General features: G+C 36.5%; 1 protein-coding gene across 2 annotated transcripts in view; it reads right to left on the minus strand.

The window, feature by feature from the left end:
• Window positions 1-1,129: 1,129 nt before the first annotated feature.
• The window catches only part of RCAN1 (regulator of calcineurin 1), a 39,917-nt gene continuing 24,177 nt past the window's right edge, over window positions 1,130-16,869 (minus strand). The window contains exons 1-4 of one of the 2 annotated variants that reach the window (XM_008496649.2): window positions 9,877-10,092; window positions 7,612-7,785; window positions 6,465-6,624; window positions 1,130-3,901 (exon numbers count right to left, since the gene is read on the minus strand). In XM_008496649.2, the coding sequence (XP_008494871.1) occupies window positions 3,738-3,901; window positions 6,465-6,624; window positions 7,612-7,785; window positions 9,877-9,963 (585 nt within the window). In that variant the 5' untranslated portion in view covers window positions 9,964-10,092 and the 3' untranslated portion in view covers window positions 1,130-3,737. Of the gene's footprint in view, window positions 3,902-6,464; window positions 6,625-7,611; window positions 7,786-9,876; window positions 10,093-16,869 lie in introns of those variants that run through there. The other variant, XM_030445553.1, reaches the window with a different exon arrangement.

The raw sequence follows: 16,869 nt of genomic DNA on the forward strand, positions 1-16,869 counted from the left end.
AACAGAGAGTTGCTGGAGTTCATTCCTTCCCCACCCTCGACAAGTCTGGACCATGTAAGAACAACTAATACACTTGTCCAGTACTTAAAATATCAAAGTTACTACACTTGTTGCTGCTTTGAAAAACAAAATTCTGATTAGAAAAAAACTTTAGTCTTCCAAGTTTTTTAAGTCACCTTGGTAACAAGTAAGGCCCTTAATGCATGCACGAATGCATAATCCAACAACAGCAATGTGTGGCACTGAGCTGGTAACAAGCATTGCAAACTGAGGAATGCTAGTGACCTCCTACAGATTTATGAGACTGTGCATACTATCCTTATGTAAAGGGCAAATAATAAAACATGAACTATACTTCCAAAAAGAAAAATAAATAGTAAGTTTGATGTAAAGCAGAATGTCTCAGTTGGAATTGCTATTTTACCTTCTATATTTTGTTAGCTCACTTAAAACCAACTTATTTCTGCTGTGCTATACTGGAATTCCCCTGGATGGACCTGCATGCAGCAGCACTTTGTTGTTTCAAACCACTTCTGTGTATAGAACAATTTCTTACAAGCATCAACACTTCCTAGCCATAAGGAGAGATGAATGATGAACCTTATTATCAGTAACTCCTTTCTTATGTGAAAGGATTTCTACCCATATTGAGAGTGAAAGCTTCAAAATATTTTTTGCATAACATGTTTTGCAACACAAAAGACTTACAGTTAGTAGGTAAACCCATTTAAATGCTGACATATTTTCATATTTTAAGAGACTTCAAAATAGAATTACTAATGTGGAAGAAAACTGGTAAGGATATTATGAATGCACAGGGATTATTACAGAATAGTAAGATCCTGATGCATTTAGTAGGAAGCACATCAACTTCAGACTCTGAAGAATCCGTCTTAAACTGGAATATTCTGGACTACTTTATTCATTACTAGATTCTCATACTTTTTGCTCACACAGGTCTCATAAGCAGAAGGCTGGAAAGTTTTTCTCTGAATCAATTATTTTGGTTTGTAAGGATATGACCTGGGACAATATTCTTACCTTTTTCAAATCAGAAGTGTTAAGAAGCTTAAAGTTCAGATTTTGGCACAAAATCTTCAATTAGTTTTATGCATAAATACCACAACACTTACAAGAAGACAAAATATTTTAATTTAAATAAGTTCCATTCTATACAACTGTATAAAATACTAACAGCATTCATCTGAACATTAAAAAAAAAACCCAACAACAACAAAATCCCAAAACAAACAGAAAAAGCAAGCAACACACTGTAGTAATATCAGAAGGTGGCACAAGCCAGTATATAAAACCAAAAATACAGGCAAATTAGCATCTAACAACCTTTGTTTGTGATTACCATCAGAAGGGAAAACACACCGTAGCCATCCCAAGACTTCCATGGTTTCTAGTGCCCATCTTATGAGGCAGATGTCAGTGTATTAAAATGAAAACCATACTGGTATTTAATATTCTGTTATTTTTAATTGAAAGGTAGAACTGATTTCTTAGGATTGGTAGGAAACAGAACAGCAACTACCCCAGTTTCTAATGCAAAACTAATGCTTTGACTGGTAAGCATGGAAAGATGGAAAAAGAACAGAAAATTAACTATTCCAAAAATTTTGAATTGAAAGAAGTTTCACACCAAGCGCAGCAGTAATTTGAGAAACATGGAAAAACAATCTTGGAAAGGGTTAAGGGAAGTTGTGGCAAACCTACAAAGTTTCTCTGTATTTATTTATTTTGAGTGTTAATAAGCAGTCCCTGTACCCAGCTGATTGTTACACCCCAGCAACACAAAAAGTAACCTCATGCACCCTCATTTCCATAGAAGATGGCTCCAGCAATACATGGCATTAGCTCTTAACACTGTTAGCAGGGAGGGAATGCCACTTGAGTTAGGTCCAAGAACCCAAGTCTCAGCATTTATTTCAGGGCAGAGCCATCAAAACAGGATCGTAACTGCCAAGTAGTCCTGAAGTTCAGTACACTCCTGTTCCCTGTGGTCACAGGGTATCCATTGCTACTTTGCTTAGTATTATGACAGGTCTTCAATAACACTGCCCTTACACTGCACCACAGCTTGGAATGGCTTTATTGTACACCTTGCTTTTTTCAAATATATACTATTTTTTTAAAAATGTGGTATGAACCTGGGCATTTAAGTCAATGTTTGCTTCAGATGGCACAGAATGGATTTCTTTATATCAACTCCAGCTACAGAACTCATTCTCAGACCAACTGTGGGCAAAATCAAACCAACAGAGACCCATGCTTTGATTTCTAAAATATATATTGAGAAGGTTCAAACATTCCCTCTTCTAAAACTGTAATTGAATTTTTCCTACAGATATCAGTTACTATATTGTAAGAAAAAATACTGAAACCTATTTCAAAGTGAGGACCTTAATTTAAAAAAACAAGTGATAAAATACACTTCTGGCATCTTTCTTCCTTTAAAATTATGTCATGAGCTACTGTCTTTAAACACTAACATATAAAAAACCCTAAAACTTCTCCCATGTATATCCATTACTTAAGTATGTGTCATTACTTGTCATTAAGCATTTCTAAATACCAGCTTATTTTGGAAGCAAAGCTAAGAAAGTTTATACTTATGGACATAAAAAGCCAGTAGAAAAAGATACAAGTGTGCAGCTTGTAGAACAGTTCACATCAGGAATGAATGAAGAAAAGGCACTCCCACCTCTTTGTGTTGTTCTACACACTGTGTGCAATTTTTCAATCACTGTTAAACCTTTGCTCACAACAACGCAGATTCAGATACGGAGAAGAGTTCATGTCTCTCCATTACTATTTTTTTCACTGAAAAATTACATTATTGTGAATATGTAACATCAGCTTTACTTATACATTTAAGAATACATTTTTCCAAATGAGAAAGTCAGTTACTGAACAAATGTTATCGAAGATATAAATTAAACTTAAATAATTTAAAATCAACTTATTTAAACAACTTTTCTATTGCACATTTTTCCATTACTTTGCCAGATAAAAACCTACATAGGCATTTAAAAGGTTAAAACTTTAAAAGCACAAGTTGCATAGCACCAAAATAAGGTGCTGAAGGAATTGTATGCCTGCTGGAAAATGAGTGCCAATAAAAACAAATATAAATATATATCGGTATATATATGTCTTGTAGTAAGTCTGGGATGCTGAGATAATAAATACTTTAAACAATTTCCCAGATTTTCAGAAACATGTAAGAAACTATAGAAAATAATGCAAAGTTACTTTAGAAGACCAAGAATACACATGCACAAAATCTATTATAAGAAAAAGGTTTACAATTCCCATACCTTAATCTTTAAAACCACCTCTGTTATCGTTATGTACTCCACACAAGGACTTGCCTATTAGTTTGAGGATTTATGTGAGCCAGAACAAAGAAAGCTTCCCCTAGTTGCCTTATAATGGAACTGCCTACAGTAGCCCCCCAAAAATAAACCTAGTTTGTCCTGTTATGTCTCAAAATGTCATCTTCTGCCTATCTCTTGTTCTCAGTGATCTGGGAACATGCTCATGATACTCATCAAACTGCAGCATCAAAAATAAGGATGAAACTTCCTGTATTTTTTCTGAGCAAACTTATATTGGAATTTCTCCTACTGTAACTGCTGCTGTTGCCACCAAACCTGTGACCTGCTGTTTCCATAGCAAATGTTTCCCTTGCATATATCTACTTGTAATGCTTGAAAAACAACAATTGTTCAACTTAAATGGGTAGGAGTATAATCTGGCCTTCTTGTCTGAATTATTTTTGGTTTGGGTTTCTTCATTTCTTCTTCCACATCATTTTCCTGGTCACTCTCACACACATGGACGACAACACTAGGAGTAGTGTCAGTTGCAGCATGTAGCTCATATTTTTCTCCTGAAAATTCAAATATTAGCAGAACTGGTTAAAAAGGATCCATTCTGTAGAAAAATATGAAAAAAATTACTAAAGGGAATTCATAAAATTGTGTAAGTAATACACTAATGACAAAAACCTGATGGCACTGCATTAGATAGTGCAGGCAGGTGCATTGCCAAGAGTCACATTTACCATCCAGAAGTATTTAGCTTCTGTCTTCAAAGCAACATAGCTCAGCTTATCTCTTCAAAGCAAGTTTAATGAAGTTATCCTAGGTGTTTAAGAAAGTGCTCTACATAAGCAATCTAAACTCTTCTTCGGGGGGAGAGAAGGGCTGTCATTTAAAATGAACAAGATTACTTATCCACATTCAGGAAGACTTTTGTTTTCCTGAAGTATGACAAAACCACAGTATCTTCCTTCCCTCAGAAACCTTTCAGCATTAGGAAAGCTGGATGCAGTTCTTCCAACCTCCCATAGAGGAGCTCTAACACACTTCGGTTTCACAAATAACTTGAAATACTTGGATATAATACAGCCAGTGCCTAAAGAGCTATGATACAATTTTTTATTGACCATAATACTTCTCCATAATATAAAGAATTCCTTTTAAATCTAACCAGGTGTTAAATAATTTTAATCTTACATTAGATCAGGGAAAGTGCAAACTATTTTTTTCACCACTTCCCTGATAAACTTTTTTTTTTTCTTGTTACTTGATATTCATTTGCCTCTCAATGGAGAGAGCTGTCTGCATTCTGACCACTACAGTGACCAGCACATCAGCTGTTCAAAAGAAGTAACACCTGTGGCAAGCAGCACACTCTAGTGGGCCAAGCAGTGGTCTCTGCTCTTTTTCCTGGAGAATCAGGAAGGGGAACTGGCACAAAGTGCATCTCCACAGAGGAAAAGGCTCTTCCCTCCAGTTCTTCAGAAATTCTCAAGCCATTGAGCTAGAGTAACCACCATTTGCTTCTTGGTACCAAGTCACCGACTCCATATCCCAAAGATTACATCAAGAGTCAGAGTTTTATAGGATATAAATATTCACAATATATATGAAAAATCTCATGGGAAAAAGGATCACAGATCTGCGCTTACTGTAGAGAATCGCAGTAACAGAACTTGCACAGGAAAAAGGACCAACTTTTACTGTTTAGTTTTTATACCTCCACTTCCAACTGTAATACCTTTCCTATAAACTGCTCTTGCCATTATGATTCATATACAATTTAAAAGACTACATTTATTTAAAAATAGCAATAATCTGCTCCAACTTTTGTGCCAGCATAAGTACAGACTTTTGTCCCTTCACAAATTGCAAAGACATGAATTTTCACTGGTAAGAATTCCTTAGTTGTTTGTGAGATTCACATTATTTTTATTAAAATCTATACACTCAACCAAGAAACTACTACATGGAAAGCTGATGCATGAGGAGCTAAAAATTCTGCCCTACCCCTTCTCCACCCCTGACCAGATGACCTAAGATGATGTGTTCCCTAAGCTGGTAGGTAAACAGGTATATAAGAATACTACAGTAAAATGATTCAGACCCTATTTTTTATTCTGAGACTGGTTTGAATATGGCCATTTCTTGTCTCCTCTGAACTTAATAGTACCACTGCAGACAGGTTAAATCATAGTTTTATATTTTGGGAAATACAATTTGTCTCCATTCTCATCAAGAAAGTTATCTTAACTGAGATACAAATTAACATGAAGGGATGTGATCAATAATCACAGGAAAGTAGAAACATGTTTAAATTCAGAGTTAGATCAATCTAGCTGACCCTTACATCCATTTCTGAAAGTAGTATTTGGTTTAACACAAATTGCAGGTATACCTGTTTCTCCTATCTGTGTACTACCTATTTTTAATAAATAGACCTATAAACAGACTACACAGCATGTTTAGCTGAAACAACAAACAACTTATGGGATAGCACTAGAAATAAGGGATAAGTTCTTAATATCTCCTTTAGTTTAGACAGTGGGGAAGAAAGACAAAACTGCTATTTTTTCTTCTCAGGGTGAAGCTATCTCAAACGTTTCCAATAAATGAATAAACTGCAGCAGATAAAAATAGAAGGAGCAAGGAATGGAAGGAACTTCTGACTCTTAACTCCAAAAGAAAATTAGGTTGATACTGATAGTTTCCCTCCTACACATACTACTGTCTCAGATGCAGAGATAATCCTGTCACAGAGCTACACAGCTGTTAAGCGGTTTTGTTGTCTGAATCTGAAACAGGACATTCCAACCCCTGCATAAGGAACACAACCACGCAACTGCCTCTTCATTTTCAGGAAGCTTCTTCTGATGAACAAGCTAATATATTATTGAAGTTAACATTCATGATCTCTACAACTCACAGAACAGATTACATTGTGGAGGTCTAGGATTCCAAGTGATCCTGTAGAATTACTATACATCTAAGAAACTACTGTCTAATACTACTTTTTTTCTAGTATTAGAAATTTAATCGGTAGATGGCAATTAATTTGAAAAGTTATAGAAATTCGGGAAGACTAACAGGTGCTTTATCCAACAAAAATCCAGTGTTTCTACTCCTTCTTACCTGGTCCTAACTTGGAGATAGCATATAAAAGGTCGTAATTGATGACTGGTGTAGCATCTTCTACTTGCTTCCAATCAACAGGTGGAGAGGCAGGAGGTGAAATCAAAAATTGTTTTTCTGGATTTGGTGGTGCCAAATGTGAGCTTCCAATGTGCAAAGTCTGAAAAAAGCAAAAATAGCTAAAGCTGTTTCACTATTATCAATGAATCCATCATTTGTGAGGAATTGTAAGGCTTGGATAGATGTTATGCTGTAACAGGCACTCAAGGTGGCAGCACATAACAATATTATTGAAGAGAGCTATATGGAAGACCCAGTATACAAAATATAGACAAGCCACCCCATCCATTAACTCTGATGAAACATGCAATGAAGTATGCAAATCTGCTTCTTCTCATCATTAACTTTTACAAAAATTTTACCAGAAGATATCTGCCCTGAAAAAACTGAAGTAGGAGGAAGCTGGTTATGGGCTTTAAGGCCTAATGACAAATGCTGAAACTCATTACCACAAGTGAGAGTGGTGAGAATTCTAGAAGGTATATAAATAAACTGGCTCCTTCAGGACTGTCCCTAGGGACATCTGAAACAGACACACACAGATTATTTTTTCCATTAAATTTACATAGGAAAATACATAGCAACTACCAAAAAGCACCCTGTTTGCCAGAACCTGAGTTTTGCATCTTCAGCAGCAGACTATAGCCAGCTCTAGAGCTGCACTTGATGGCAAACCTCAGATACAAACGTGTGCTAACCAAACAAATCTGTAAAAGTGAAAGCAGGATCAAAAGGTAGAGTTCTGAATGTATAGTTCTGCATTTTGGATTCCCTCAGATAAAACTTGAGAGCACATATGTGTGCATGTGTCCTGCTGACAGACTGTACTTGGCTTACCCCACCCCATTAAGTACTCTTTGACTGTGCTGCTAACCATCATCTACTCCCTTTCCCCAAGGTTATCAAAAGAATCCAGAGGGAGACATAAAAGCAAAATATGCAATAGCCTTCAAATACTTGTAGCTTTAGAACAATGTGTGATTCTCTAATCAAACTGAAAAAATTATCAGTGTTTATTAGCATGATGTGTGGAAACATCACAAGTTATGCTTTAGTACCTTGTAAGAATAATGACAAAAGGACTTACCTGAGCAAAATAAAGTTTTAGTTCCTTTCCAAGGAACTCTGTCTTGTGCAACTGGATTCTAGCATCTGCTGCAGATAATGGGTTACTGAAATTTATTCGTACTCTTTTGAAGCTTTTAAAATATTGAAAGGTGATATCTGTGTCGTATGTTCTAAACAGTGATTCAAATTTGGCCTGAAAAGAATGGACCAGAGAAGAAAGTGAAAATGCAACACTCCACATTTTCCCTAAAGAAACACAGAAATAAATTACAAAAATAAATTAAAACAGCTACTAGTAGAGGCACACTACCACTTGAATATTGATGTATTTAAAACAGTTTAGAGTCCTTTTTCTTCTCTCTTTTTTATAAAAAATATTTCTAACCTATCACTTGTTTTCTCTATAGCAGTATTTTTCTTCCTTATTAAAAAATAGGTTATCAAGTAAGTGCTGAACATGGTATTCTGATTTAGTGACATAACAGAAATAGCAGTATTGGCAAGATACTGAAAAGAAATGCTTGTCCTATAAAATTTATATCCAAAGGCCTTGAAAATCATGTCTGCCAAACATGCCTTTGTCTAAGTGTGAAATTTTCAAGGAAACCAACAAAATAGCTTTAATAAAGAAACCAAAAAACACATTTGCAAGCTAAATGTAATTTTCTTCAGTGACCCAGCATGCATAATACAGTTAATGAACATCTCCTGTTTTAAAAGCTTCTGCTTTCATTTATGAAAGTGAATATATTAGCTAACTATCTTAATAGCCTCTTCTATTTCTGGAACTGAATTCTAAAAAGGCTCCCACTATCCTAAATCTGAAGTACTAATCATCCAGTTCCTGAAGGGCCTTTGACACACTTTCTGTTTTGACTTCTGTAGAAAAAGTAGGAACTGGACCAAGCCCTCATAGATCTGCAGCTGAGTTAACTTTGTTGTCCTATCTTCTTAAAAAGACTGAATCACCTTTACCAATAGCTGGCTATCTCCATTTTGCTCTTTGGATCTGTGCTCCTCGGGCATCTTTGCAAACCTGACATGGCTGGTTTTTATACCCTTAATAAGAAGAGTCCTTTCACTCTTACTTCAGGACACCAGATCAAAGGAGGGCAAAGAAGCAGGAGATGCTGAAGCTGCCATGCACATGCAAATTGAATCAGGCTCACATTGAAAAAACGCAGTATCTAGTTGCAAGCCTTATTTCAGTGATGGCAATAGATCAAGCATTCAGATTTCAAATATTTTCTCTTCAGAAAGGCTTACTAGAAGGTTCAGTACAAATCCAAAATAAACAGGTGTTAAAAAAAAAATAAAATCCCATTGCCTAATTTTTTTTTCTGTTACATTTTGAAAGAGGAGAAGAAAAGCCAAGATTACAAAAGAAGGCAGTGATTACTTTAAAATTTCATTTTCCTCTCTGAAAAGCTCTGTTTCAGAAACTCACCAAAGCTACGCACAGAACCACTGTATGTCAAAGCTATTCTAAAATCAGACCTGTCCTTCTTCTTGTTGAGCCACACTTAGGCTTCTTCCAAATGAGCTATGAAACAAGCCAAGGAACCTCTGCAGACAAAGCCTGTACTTGTTAGCTTCCTGTACTCCAGAGAGATCTGGATGTGACCATGAAAAGTAAGCCGAGCCCACATGTGCCTTTCAAAGTTTACAGGCAACATTTTAAAAAAGAGAGTACCTGCAAGATTTGTGCAATATATGAAGTTTTTTTTAAAAAACATGTGCAATTATAGAGGTCATAAATATCATCCTGGCAACCTGACACTAAACAAAATGTTATTTTTGTCCTTAAGGCATCTTAGCAGTCAACAATTCACTGTATCAGGACTGGATTATTATGAATTCTAGTCAGCTAAATACAAATCTGAGGTTTCTTAAGAGTTTTAACATTATGCTACAGTGCCAGCCTAAAAATCCTATGAAAAGTATAAAGTGTGCTATAAATAAAGTAAAACTTTATACAAAAATTATGATGCAAACATGTACTGAAAACTGAAGTGAGGAATACATTATACCAACAGTCAAGAAAGTCTGGATGTAAACTTCTGATAATTTTCAAGAACACATAGGCTAAGATCTAATAATTTTCAGAGTTAAGAGTCATTCAGATCAGAGACATATGTTACAGGCTTGTAAAACCCAAGACCCTCATTTCAAACTAAAATTTTCTTACAAATCATAAAACTATCAAGGTATCCCTATTTTAAACAACTTGAGACAGCACCTACATATGCGAGCAGTCCATAGAAATAAAACAGATAGCGCATACCCTTGTTTCTGCTTGATTGAAGACATCACTATCTGCCACACAGGCAATCAGAGAACTAAAACTGTAGTTAAAATTTCTAAAATGCATTTTGTGCTTCGGCAAAGCAACACTCGCTGTTCCGCTGCAGCCACCGACTTTTAAGGAAGCCGCTGGTCCTGCAGGCAGCGTTTATAAGGGAATGAAGTCCAGCCCCTTAATTAAAAAAAAAAAAAAAAAAAAAGGTAGGTTTCAGAGCATCCTGTATGTGACAACGAATTCCTGAACAAAGTCCTGCATGCTTTGAGGCAGTCAGGAACAAAATGTAAGCAGGGACTGGAAAGAGGTGACGTCAGCACATTAGTCAGCTTCCCTATGCTAATGACCAGCGCTCGGGAGGATGGAAAAAACAGCTGAGGTTTGCACAGCAGCTGCTTTATCGAGTCTCTTGCAGCATAGTTTCCACTGGTAGTAATTCCATTCAGCGCTCAGACAACATGCTCTTCACTGGAATGGGACAACCCATCTTAAGATGGAAAATGTTACTGCTAAGGGACCAAAGTCTAGAGTAATAGGCTGTAATTAGCCAGGAGGAAAATTTCAAGACTTTGGAACGGAAAACAAATCCCTCAGGTCAATAGCTTTCAGTAATTTTGTGGAAAAAGTACACGGACTGAAATGTAGAGATTAGGAGGAACAGATTTGGGAAAATACTTTTTCCCCCCATTACAGTGAGAATTCATTTCTAAGCTGTCTTTGAAGCAACTATATGGATTAATTACCATTCTCTCTTTCTTAAACCTCAGTCCAAGCCTCAAACTGTTGAGGTTTTCCGGTTTCTATTTTGTGATGCTTGGGGTTTAGTATTTTTTATTGGTTTTGGTATGCTTTTTTTTGGGGGGGGGAGGGGGAGGGGAAGGGCTGTCTCTTGGCTGGTATTTTTTTGTTGTATTTTGTTGTTGCTTGGTTTTATTTGGTGGTGGGGCTTTTTTAGTGTTTTTGTTTGTTTTTCTTAATAGTACCTTCATCAGAAAACTGCTGGGAAGATTTTTAGAGACAACCTAAACTACTGATGGCAGTGACAAGGGCATAAAACCTACATTTCTGACATTTTCTGGTTTATTTGTACGCCAGTTTCAGAATATTTTCCTAAATGTAGCACAGCACACAGGTTTGGGTTTGTTGGCTTTTCTTCTTTCTCTTTTTGGGGAGAGTGTTTTTTGAGGGTGTTATAATTTTATTTTTTTTTTTAAATTAGGGAACTATTTTAGAAAATCATTATCATTTAAGTAATGGACTAAATTTAAACTGAAGCTTTTACACGATATTTGGAACTCTCCCATGCAGCCTCAGATAAAACCTTATAGTTAAGTCAAAATTTTAAGTACATTTAGTTCATTTTACTATAACATGGGATTATGACAGAACCATGAAGTTTTATAAAACAGTTGCAAAAAACAGCCACAAGTTTTAAACTTCATTAATAATCATGTATAACTCCTCAAATGAATAGCTTTCTCTGTTTCCATGGCTCTACTTAACTAGGTTAAAGTTAAGGATGTTTACTGTGCCACAGGCTAAAATCCCCTTTTAGTAGTGAAACCCTCTGCTATTATGAAGTTAACTTAGTGTAAAAGTTACCTTAGCGTGAAAGACTACTTATACCAAATTCCTGGCACCTTTCCTTAGAAGCCCTCACTTAAAAACAGGCTCAGCTCAGGAAAAGAGAAGGAGCTCTGAAGGACAACTCAATAACTTGTGTAGATGCTGACAGTGAGATTAAATTTGACTCTGAAAGAAAGTAAGAGGTAACAAGACTACAGTGCTCTGGGAGCACCTAATGTGGGTGCCTGAAAGAAAGACAGGAATAAACAGCAGGTCCTTTCCTCTACCCAGGCCCCCAGGAAGATGGGATGCAGTGGTTATCCCCTTAACACTGTCAAGATATGGATGGGGATACACATGCAGTGAGAACAGGCCTGAGTCCCCAAGCTCACGACCCGTACCCAGAAACACAGATACTTGAGGATTCATCAATAGTCATCATGCCAGGCAGTGAACCACTTGAGCTGACATGGGAAATCATGCCGAGTATGTCTTGGATCCTGCCCTTGGTCTGGAATTAGGCTGTCAAGTGTCTTAAAGACTTCGGAAGTGGAAGCACCAAGCATGACTCCATAGGCCAGCGGTTAGGATGCTCATCTGGAAAACATGGGCATGAATCACCTGAGCATAAAAGGAAAACAGGCTTTCCACATCCAAGGTGAATACTGATAAGAAAGTAAAGAAGGTTTGCTCTTCAGCCTGCTACTGAGTCATTTTGCATTCTCTGAGGCTACTGAGATGACTGCAGCATCTATGTGTAAGAGGTAAAAAGAGGTATTTTTGCTGTAAAGGCTCATAGGAGACTACAGAAGAGTTTGAGTTGTTCAAAAGAATGCAGCCTTTGGCATCCAAGCTGCAGACCTTTATATAGCTAAGCATGTCAAAGCTTGCTAGCAGTCCAGAGATTATGAAAGTCTTCAAAAGCCCTATTTTGGACTGCACAGCTTAAAGTAGGACAGGTAGATCCTAAGCACTTGCACCCCTTTGTAACTCTACATTTAAATTTTGATGCACAGATCCCAGGAGGATTAAGACAGTAAGACATTAAAAAATCCTCTGCTGTCCTTAAGGCCTTCTACACATTACTAAGGCCCAAGAAAAATGACTTCACAAGTCTTAAAACAGCCATCTTTCAGAAATAACTTCGTCATCTAAAACAAGATTATAGGTTACTGTCTTACTGCATTATATTAGCTGTAAACAAATCAACTATTTCTAAGAATATTCAACACCTCACAAAATAAATTTTCAGTATTTAAAATAAACATGGAGCCTTCTACTGATACATACAAGGTTTTCACATTACCTGTTTTAAAAGGCAAAGAAACCAGCCCTAGTCTGTTCCATTTTCTCATTATTATTTAGTAAGATTGTACCATAAGTCATTCTTAAAGAAACAATCCAGGAAAAAAAAATATTTTCATACTAACACTCAATTCACAACACAGAATAAGCCAAGAACTAATATTCAGGGGAAAAAAAAAATCCATTTGCAGTGGTCTAATATCCTTACTGCTATGCTTGATTAAAACAAAAATGCAGTCTACAGTGTCTCAGTTAGTAGATTAAATAACTTTAATTATTAAAAAACAATCAGGACTTACTTTTACAAATGAAAATAAATAATAAATCACACTACCCCTGCCTCATTTCATGAAGTGTTATTTAAGGCAGCAGCCCTATGTTGAAAGTCCTGAGCTTTACTGTAGAAACCAAGAGTCAAAGTTACAAAACCACCATTACAAAATCCTGAGTGTTGCAATGTTTCTTCTGTGGTGTTCAGGTCCTGTAACATTTGTTAACCACAGGCTAACTGTCTGGAACAAGAACAGAGCAAGATTATCAGAACTTTTGGATTTGATGTTCTGATACTATCAGAGAGTTGTTTTTCTTCCCTGTTTCTTCAGCAAGTTTGCTACTTCCCATCTCCTTTTTGAGACTCCCTAGTGACCCAAAGAAAGAGAACAAGGGCAAGGAGATTACCAGCTTAAAAATACATGCTCTCATCCAGATACCAAATTATGTCCAATGCTGAAGAACACAGACTTCATCAGTGCAAGAGGACACTGCTCTGTTTTGAGCAACAATGATCAGAAAAAACAAATGGGTAAGAACAGTATGAAATGACAACATAGTTCGCTGTGCTTCCTCAGGTTTCTCCTTTCCCTAAGGTACAGATTCTGGGGCTGAAGTTTTAAAAGTTGAGTTCTAAAAACTGTAGGCAAGCTACCCAATGAAAACCTAAAGTACTCCCTAATACCAACAGTATCCAACAGACTCTTCAGTAGTAGCATCTTTGAGGTAGAGAAATTTAACAGACCATTTGGACTTCATGATCTTTGAGGTCCTTTCCAACCTTAACGATTCTATAAATTTTTTATTTCTTTCAGGGGTGAAAGAAGAAACAAGGAGTCAAATGAGTATATGGAGTAGTGGGAACACAAAATGACGGAATGTCATAAATAGTTCTATAATTTAATCTCCACATGTAGATAAGACACAAAAAATGAGGACACAAAACCACAGAAAAAGAAAAAAAAAGGCAAGTCACAAAAATTATTGCCTATTGCCAATAACTACATTAGTAAACCTAACAATGGGAGGAAGAAAACTAACATGAAAATAAATGTGTTGGTAATTATGTAAGCTAATAAGACAAACACCTAGGAAGCTATAAATCAGAACAATATAGTTCATTCTTTTCTCTCATCCCTGGCAGACTTTACAACTGCCCTTGGAGGGTTCACTTTATGTAATCCGTGTACTTCCACTATATATACTTGCTGATCTTTTCCTATCAACATATTAGTTTCTATTTCTGTCTACATGTTAATTATCTTGCCTTAGCCCTTACTTAGGACAGCGAGATAAACATCTTGAAGTTATTTGGAATGAATAATCATACTTGATGGTTTCATTTTCCTAGTGGCTGGGACAGTAGAGGGAGGGTCAGACAGTAAAGTATAAACAGCTTCCAGAGCTATCCATTCATGGGCAGGGTCAGAAAGCCCTGCTCTCTGTGCACTAGTATGCACCTGAATTCAAGCAGCCCTCTAACCTCCACTGGTCCTTCAAGTGCAGGAGCAGGGGTGTTTATGTGTCTGCATGGGACAGGCAAGCTGAAGGAGAGAAGGGAAAAGCCAAGAAATGTTTATTTCTAGAACTCAGCACTCATCCGGAGTGTAAATTCAATGTGTGTTGAAGTAAAACCAAAAAATCCCGAGAACTCAAACCCACTGAAGTGAGGAAGTTTAATAATGAAGAGCTAAACAAGCACAGTAATAGTGTATTTTTCTCAACTGCCTTTAAGGGTGTTCTGCCAACTGCACTCAGGAAATAGTAACATTCTCCATCATTAAAAATTCTTCTTTTTCCTGCCCTTGGGATTCAAAAGTTTTGAAACTTACTTGATGAGCAAGACAAGTCATATCAATGCTGGCTGGCTCAAGAAAAGAGCTAGCCAGGACTGATGGCAATGAATTAAGTTACTTGCCTTAAAAATATTTGCACAATTCTTAGTGTCATTTTACTAGCCAAAGATGAATCAACATACATCCTCCTTTCCCCAATAAAAAATCTGCCCCAAACAAAGGAAACTAAAAAGACACAATTTCTTTTTGGAAGTCTGACAGTTACGAAGTAAAATTAACTGACAGACCACCCATACTTGAGTATACTTTTCTCCTCAAAATCCTTACAATGGCTTGAGCATTCAGTGATTGGCAACCTTGATCTTTAATCCAGAACACTGTTAAGGCTATACACGCCTACTCATGCAATAACACAGCTCTTAACTTAGCCATACAAATTTCTACCACACCAGGCAAACCCAGATCAGAAACACAGGGAAAAGAGGGAGTAAGAATTATCATACGACTTAAAATGTCAAAGGCCAGTTTCTTCTGCTTTGTGGTTATGAGCTTAGTGGTTATAAGCTTAGGTTTTCCAGAGTTGCATACTCAATGATTTTATATTCTACACATTCATCACATCATCAGACAGGTATTACAAGCAAAATAAGTATATATGCTGAGTTAGCACCTCAGCAGAGAAGTCATCTGCAACACAAAACCTTTCTAACAAGAAAAAGAGTGCACAAACAGTATCTGCAAATTTATTTACATAGAGCACAGCAATACAAGCTTGCAAACTGGTTTTCCAAATTACACAGAGCTACGTGCAGTGTATTAAGTCAAGGTAACACCCACACAGTGACAAAATGGAAAAAGGGGCACAAAGCATGGAGTTAAGACTGTCATCATCAGCTCCTCTCGTTAACTTTGTTTATAATGTGGAACAGCAAACACATGACCATTCACTATTTCTCATACACTTAGAATTATTTTAGTCACTGAATTTCCAGTCATAAAAATAGAGAAAAAATTGGGCCATTTTAACAGAATTTACACATCTGATTCCATATAATAGGGTACATAAAATAAAAGCTAATCTGTCAGTACTACATCAAGTTCTGTTAAGTACTATATAGGAGTGCCATTTTAAAGAACTATTCAATGGCTACAAAACTCTGCCCTATTGGACAGTATTTTCATATCTATAAAGCAGCTTCTCAGAAATAAGGCTTGAATATTTGTCAGCAATACTTATCAGAGCACTAATTCAGCCCAATTATCACTACCATACTTCATAAATTAGATACTTATTGCAGATAGACAGGGCTAGACTCAACGATAAAAACTTAAGGCCACATATCTGGTGTGCAATCCCATCTTCATTTTAGTCTTTCACCTGTTCCAGGAAAACCTGTTCCTCTTCCAAACAGAAAAATGAGCAAAGGAATGAGTGACCATGTTCTAAAATGTTAAGCAAAACATACAAAAGCAAGCAGAAAAGCTACAAAGATTCTGCACCTTTACTAAGATAGTACATGGACTCAAGACACAAGACTCAAATACCTTCGTATACCTAAAATTGTAGGATAAATGCCAATCAAAACAAAGTGGTTTTTTTTTAAAAACAACCCTCTATGTATTTCTCCTGTATTTATTTTTGTTTAAATTCATTAAGTGATTCACTTGAATTACAAAATTATCTCTAGGTACCATATCTATAGGTAACACCAAGTGCTCATGCAGTAACAGTGTAGGGGGCCAAAAGGGGGAAGGAGAAAACTCTTGGGAGGTGAGTGATAAAACCTTCCCCCACACCCACCACTGCACAAAAATCTGGTATCAGATAATCCAGACAACCTTCAAGAAACTAAGATGCTTCTTAAAAGTAGACCAAAATACCTGAAAAAGACTGTACAGCAATATTATAGTTCGATCTATTGCATGTAGGGGTGGGGTGGTAAGGGGAAAAAACAAACCCACAAAATAAAAAGCCAAACACCAAAATTATAATCTTTAGCCAAGATAAATGTAAACAAGATCATTCCCGTGGCCGGATGCA

Source organism: Calypte anna, chromosome 1 (assembly GCF_003957555.1).
Source record: "Calypte anna isolate BGI_N300 chromosome 1, bCalAnn1_v1.p, whole genome shotgun sequence".
NCBI lineage: Eukaryota > Metazoa > Chordata > Aves > Apodiformes > Trochilidae > Calypte > Calypte anna.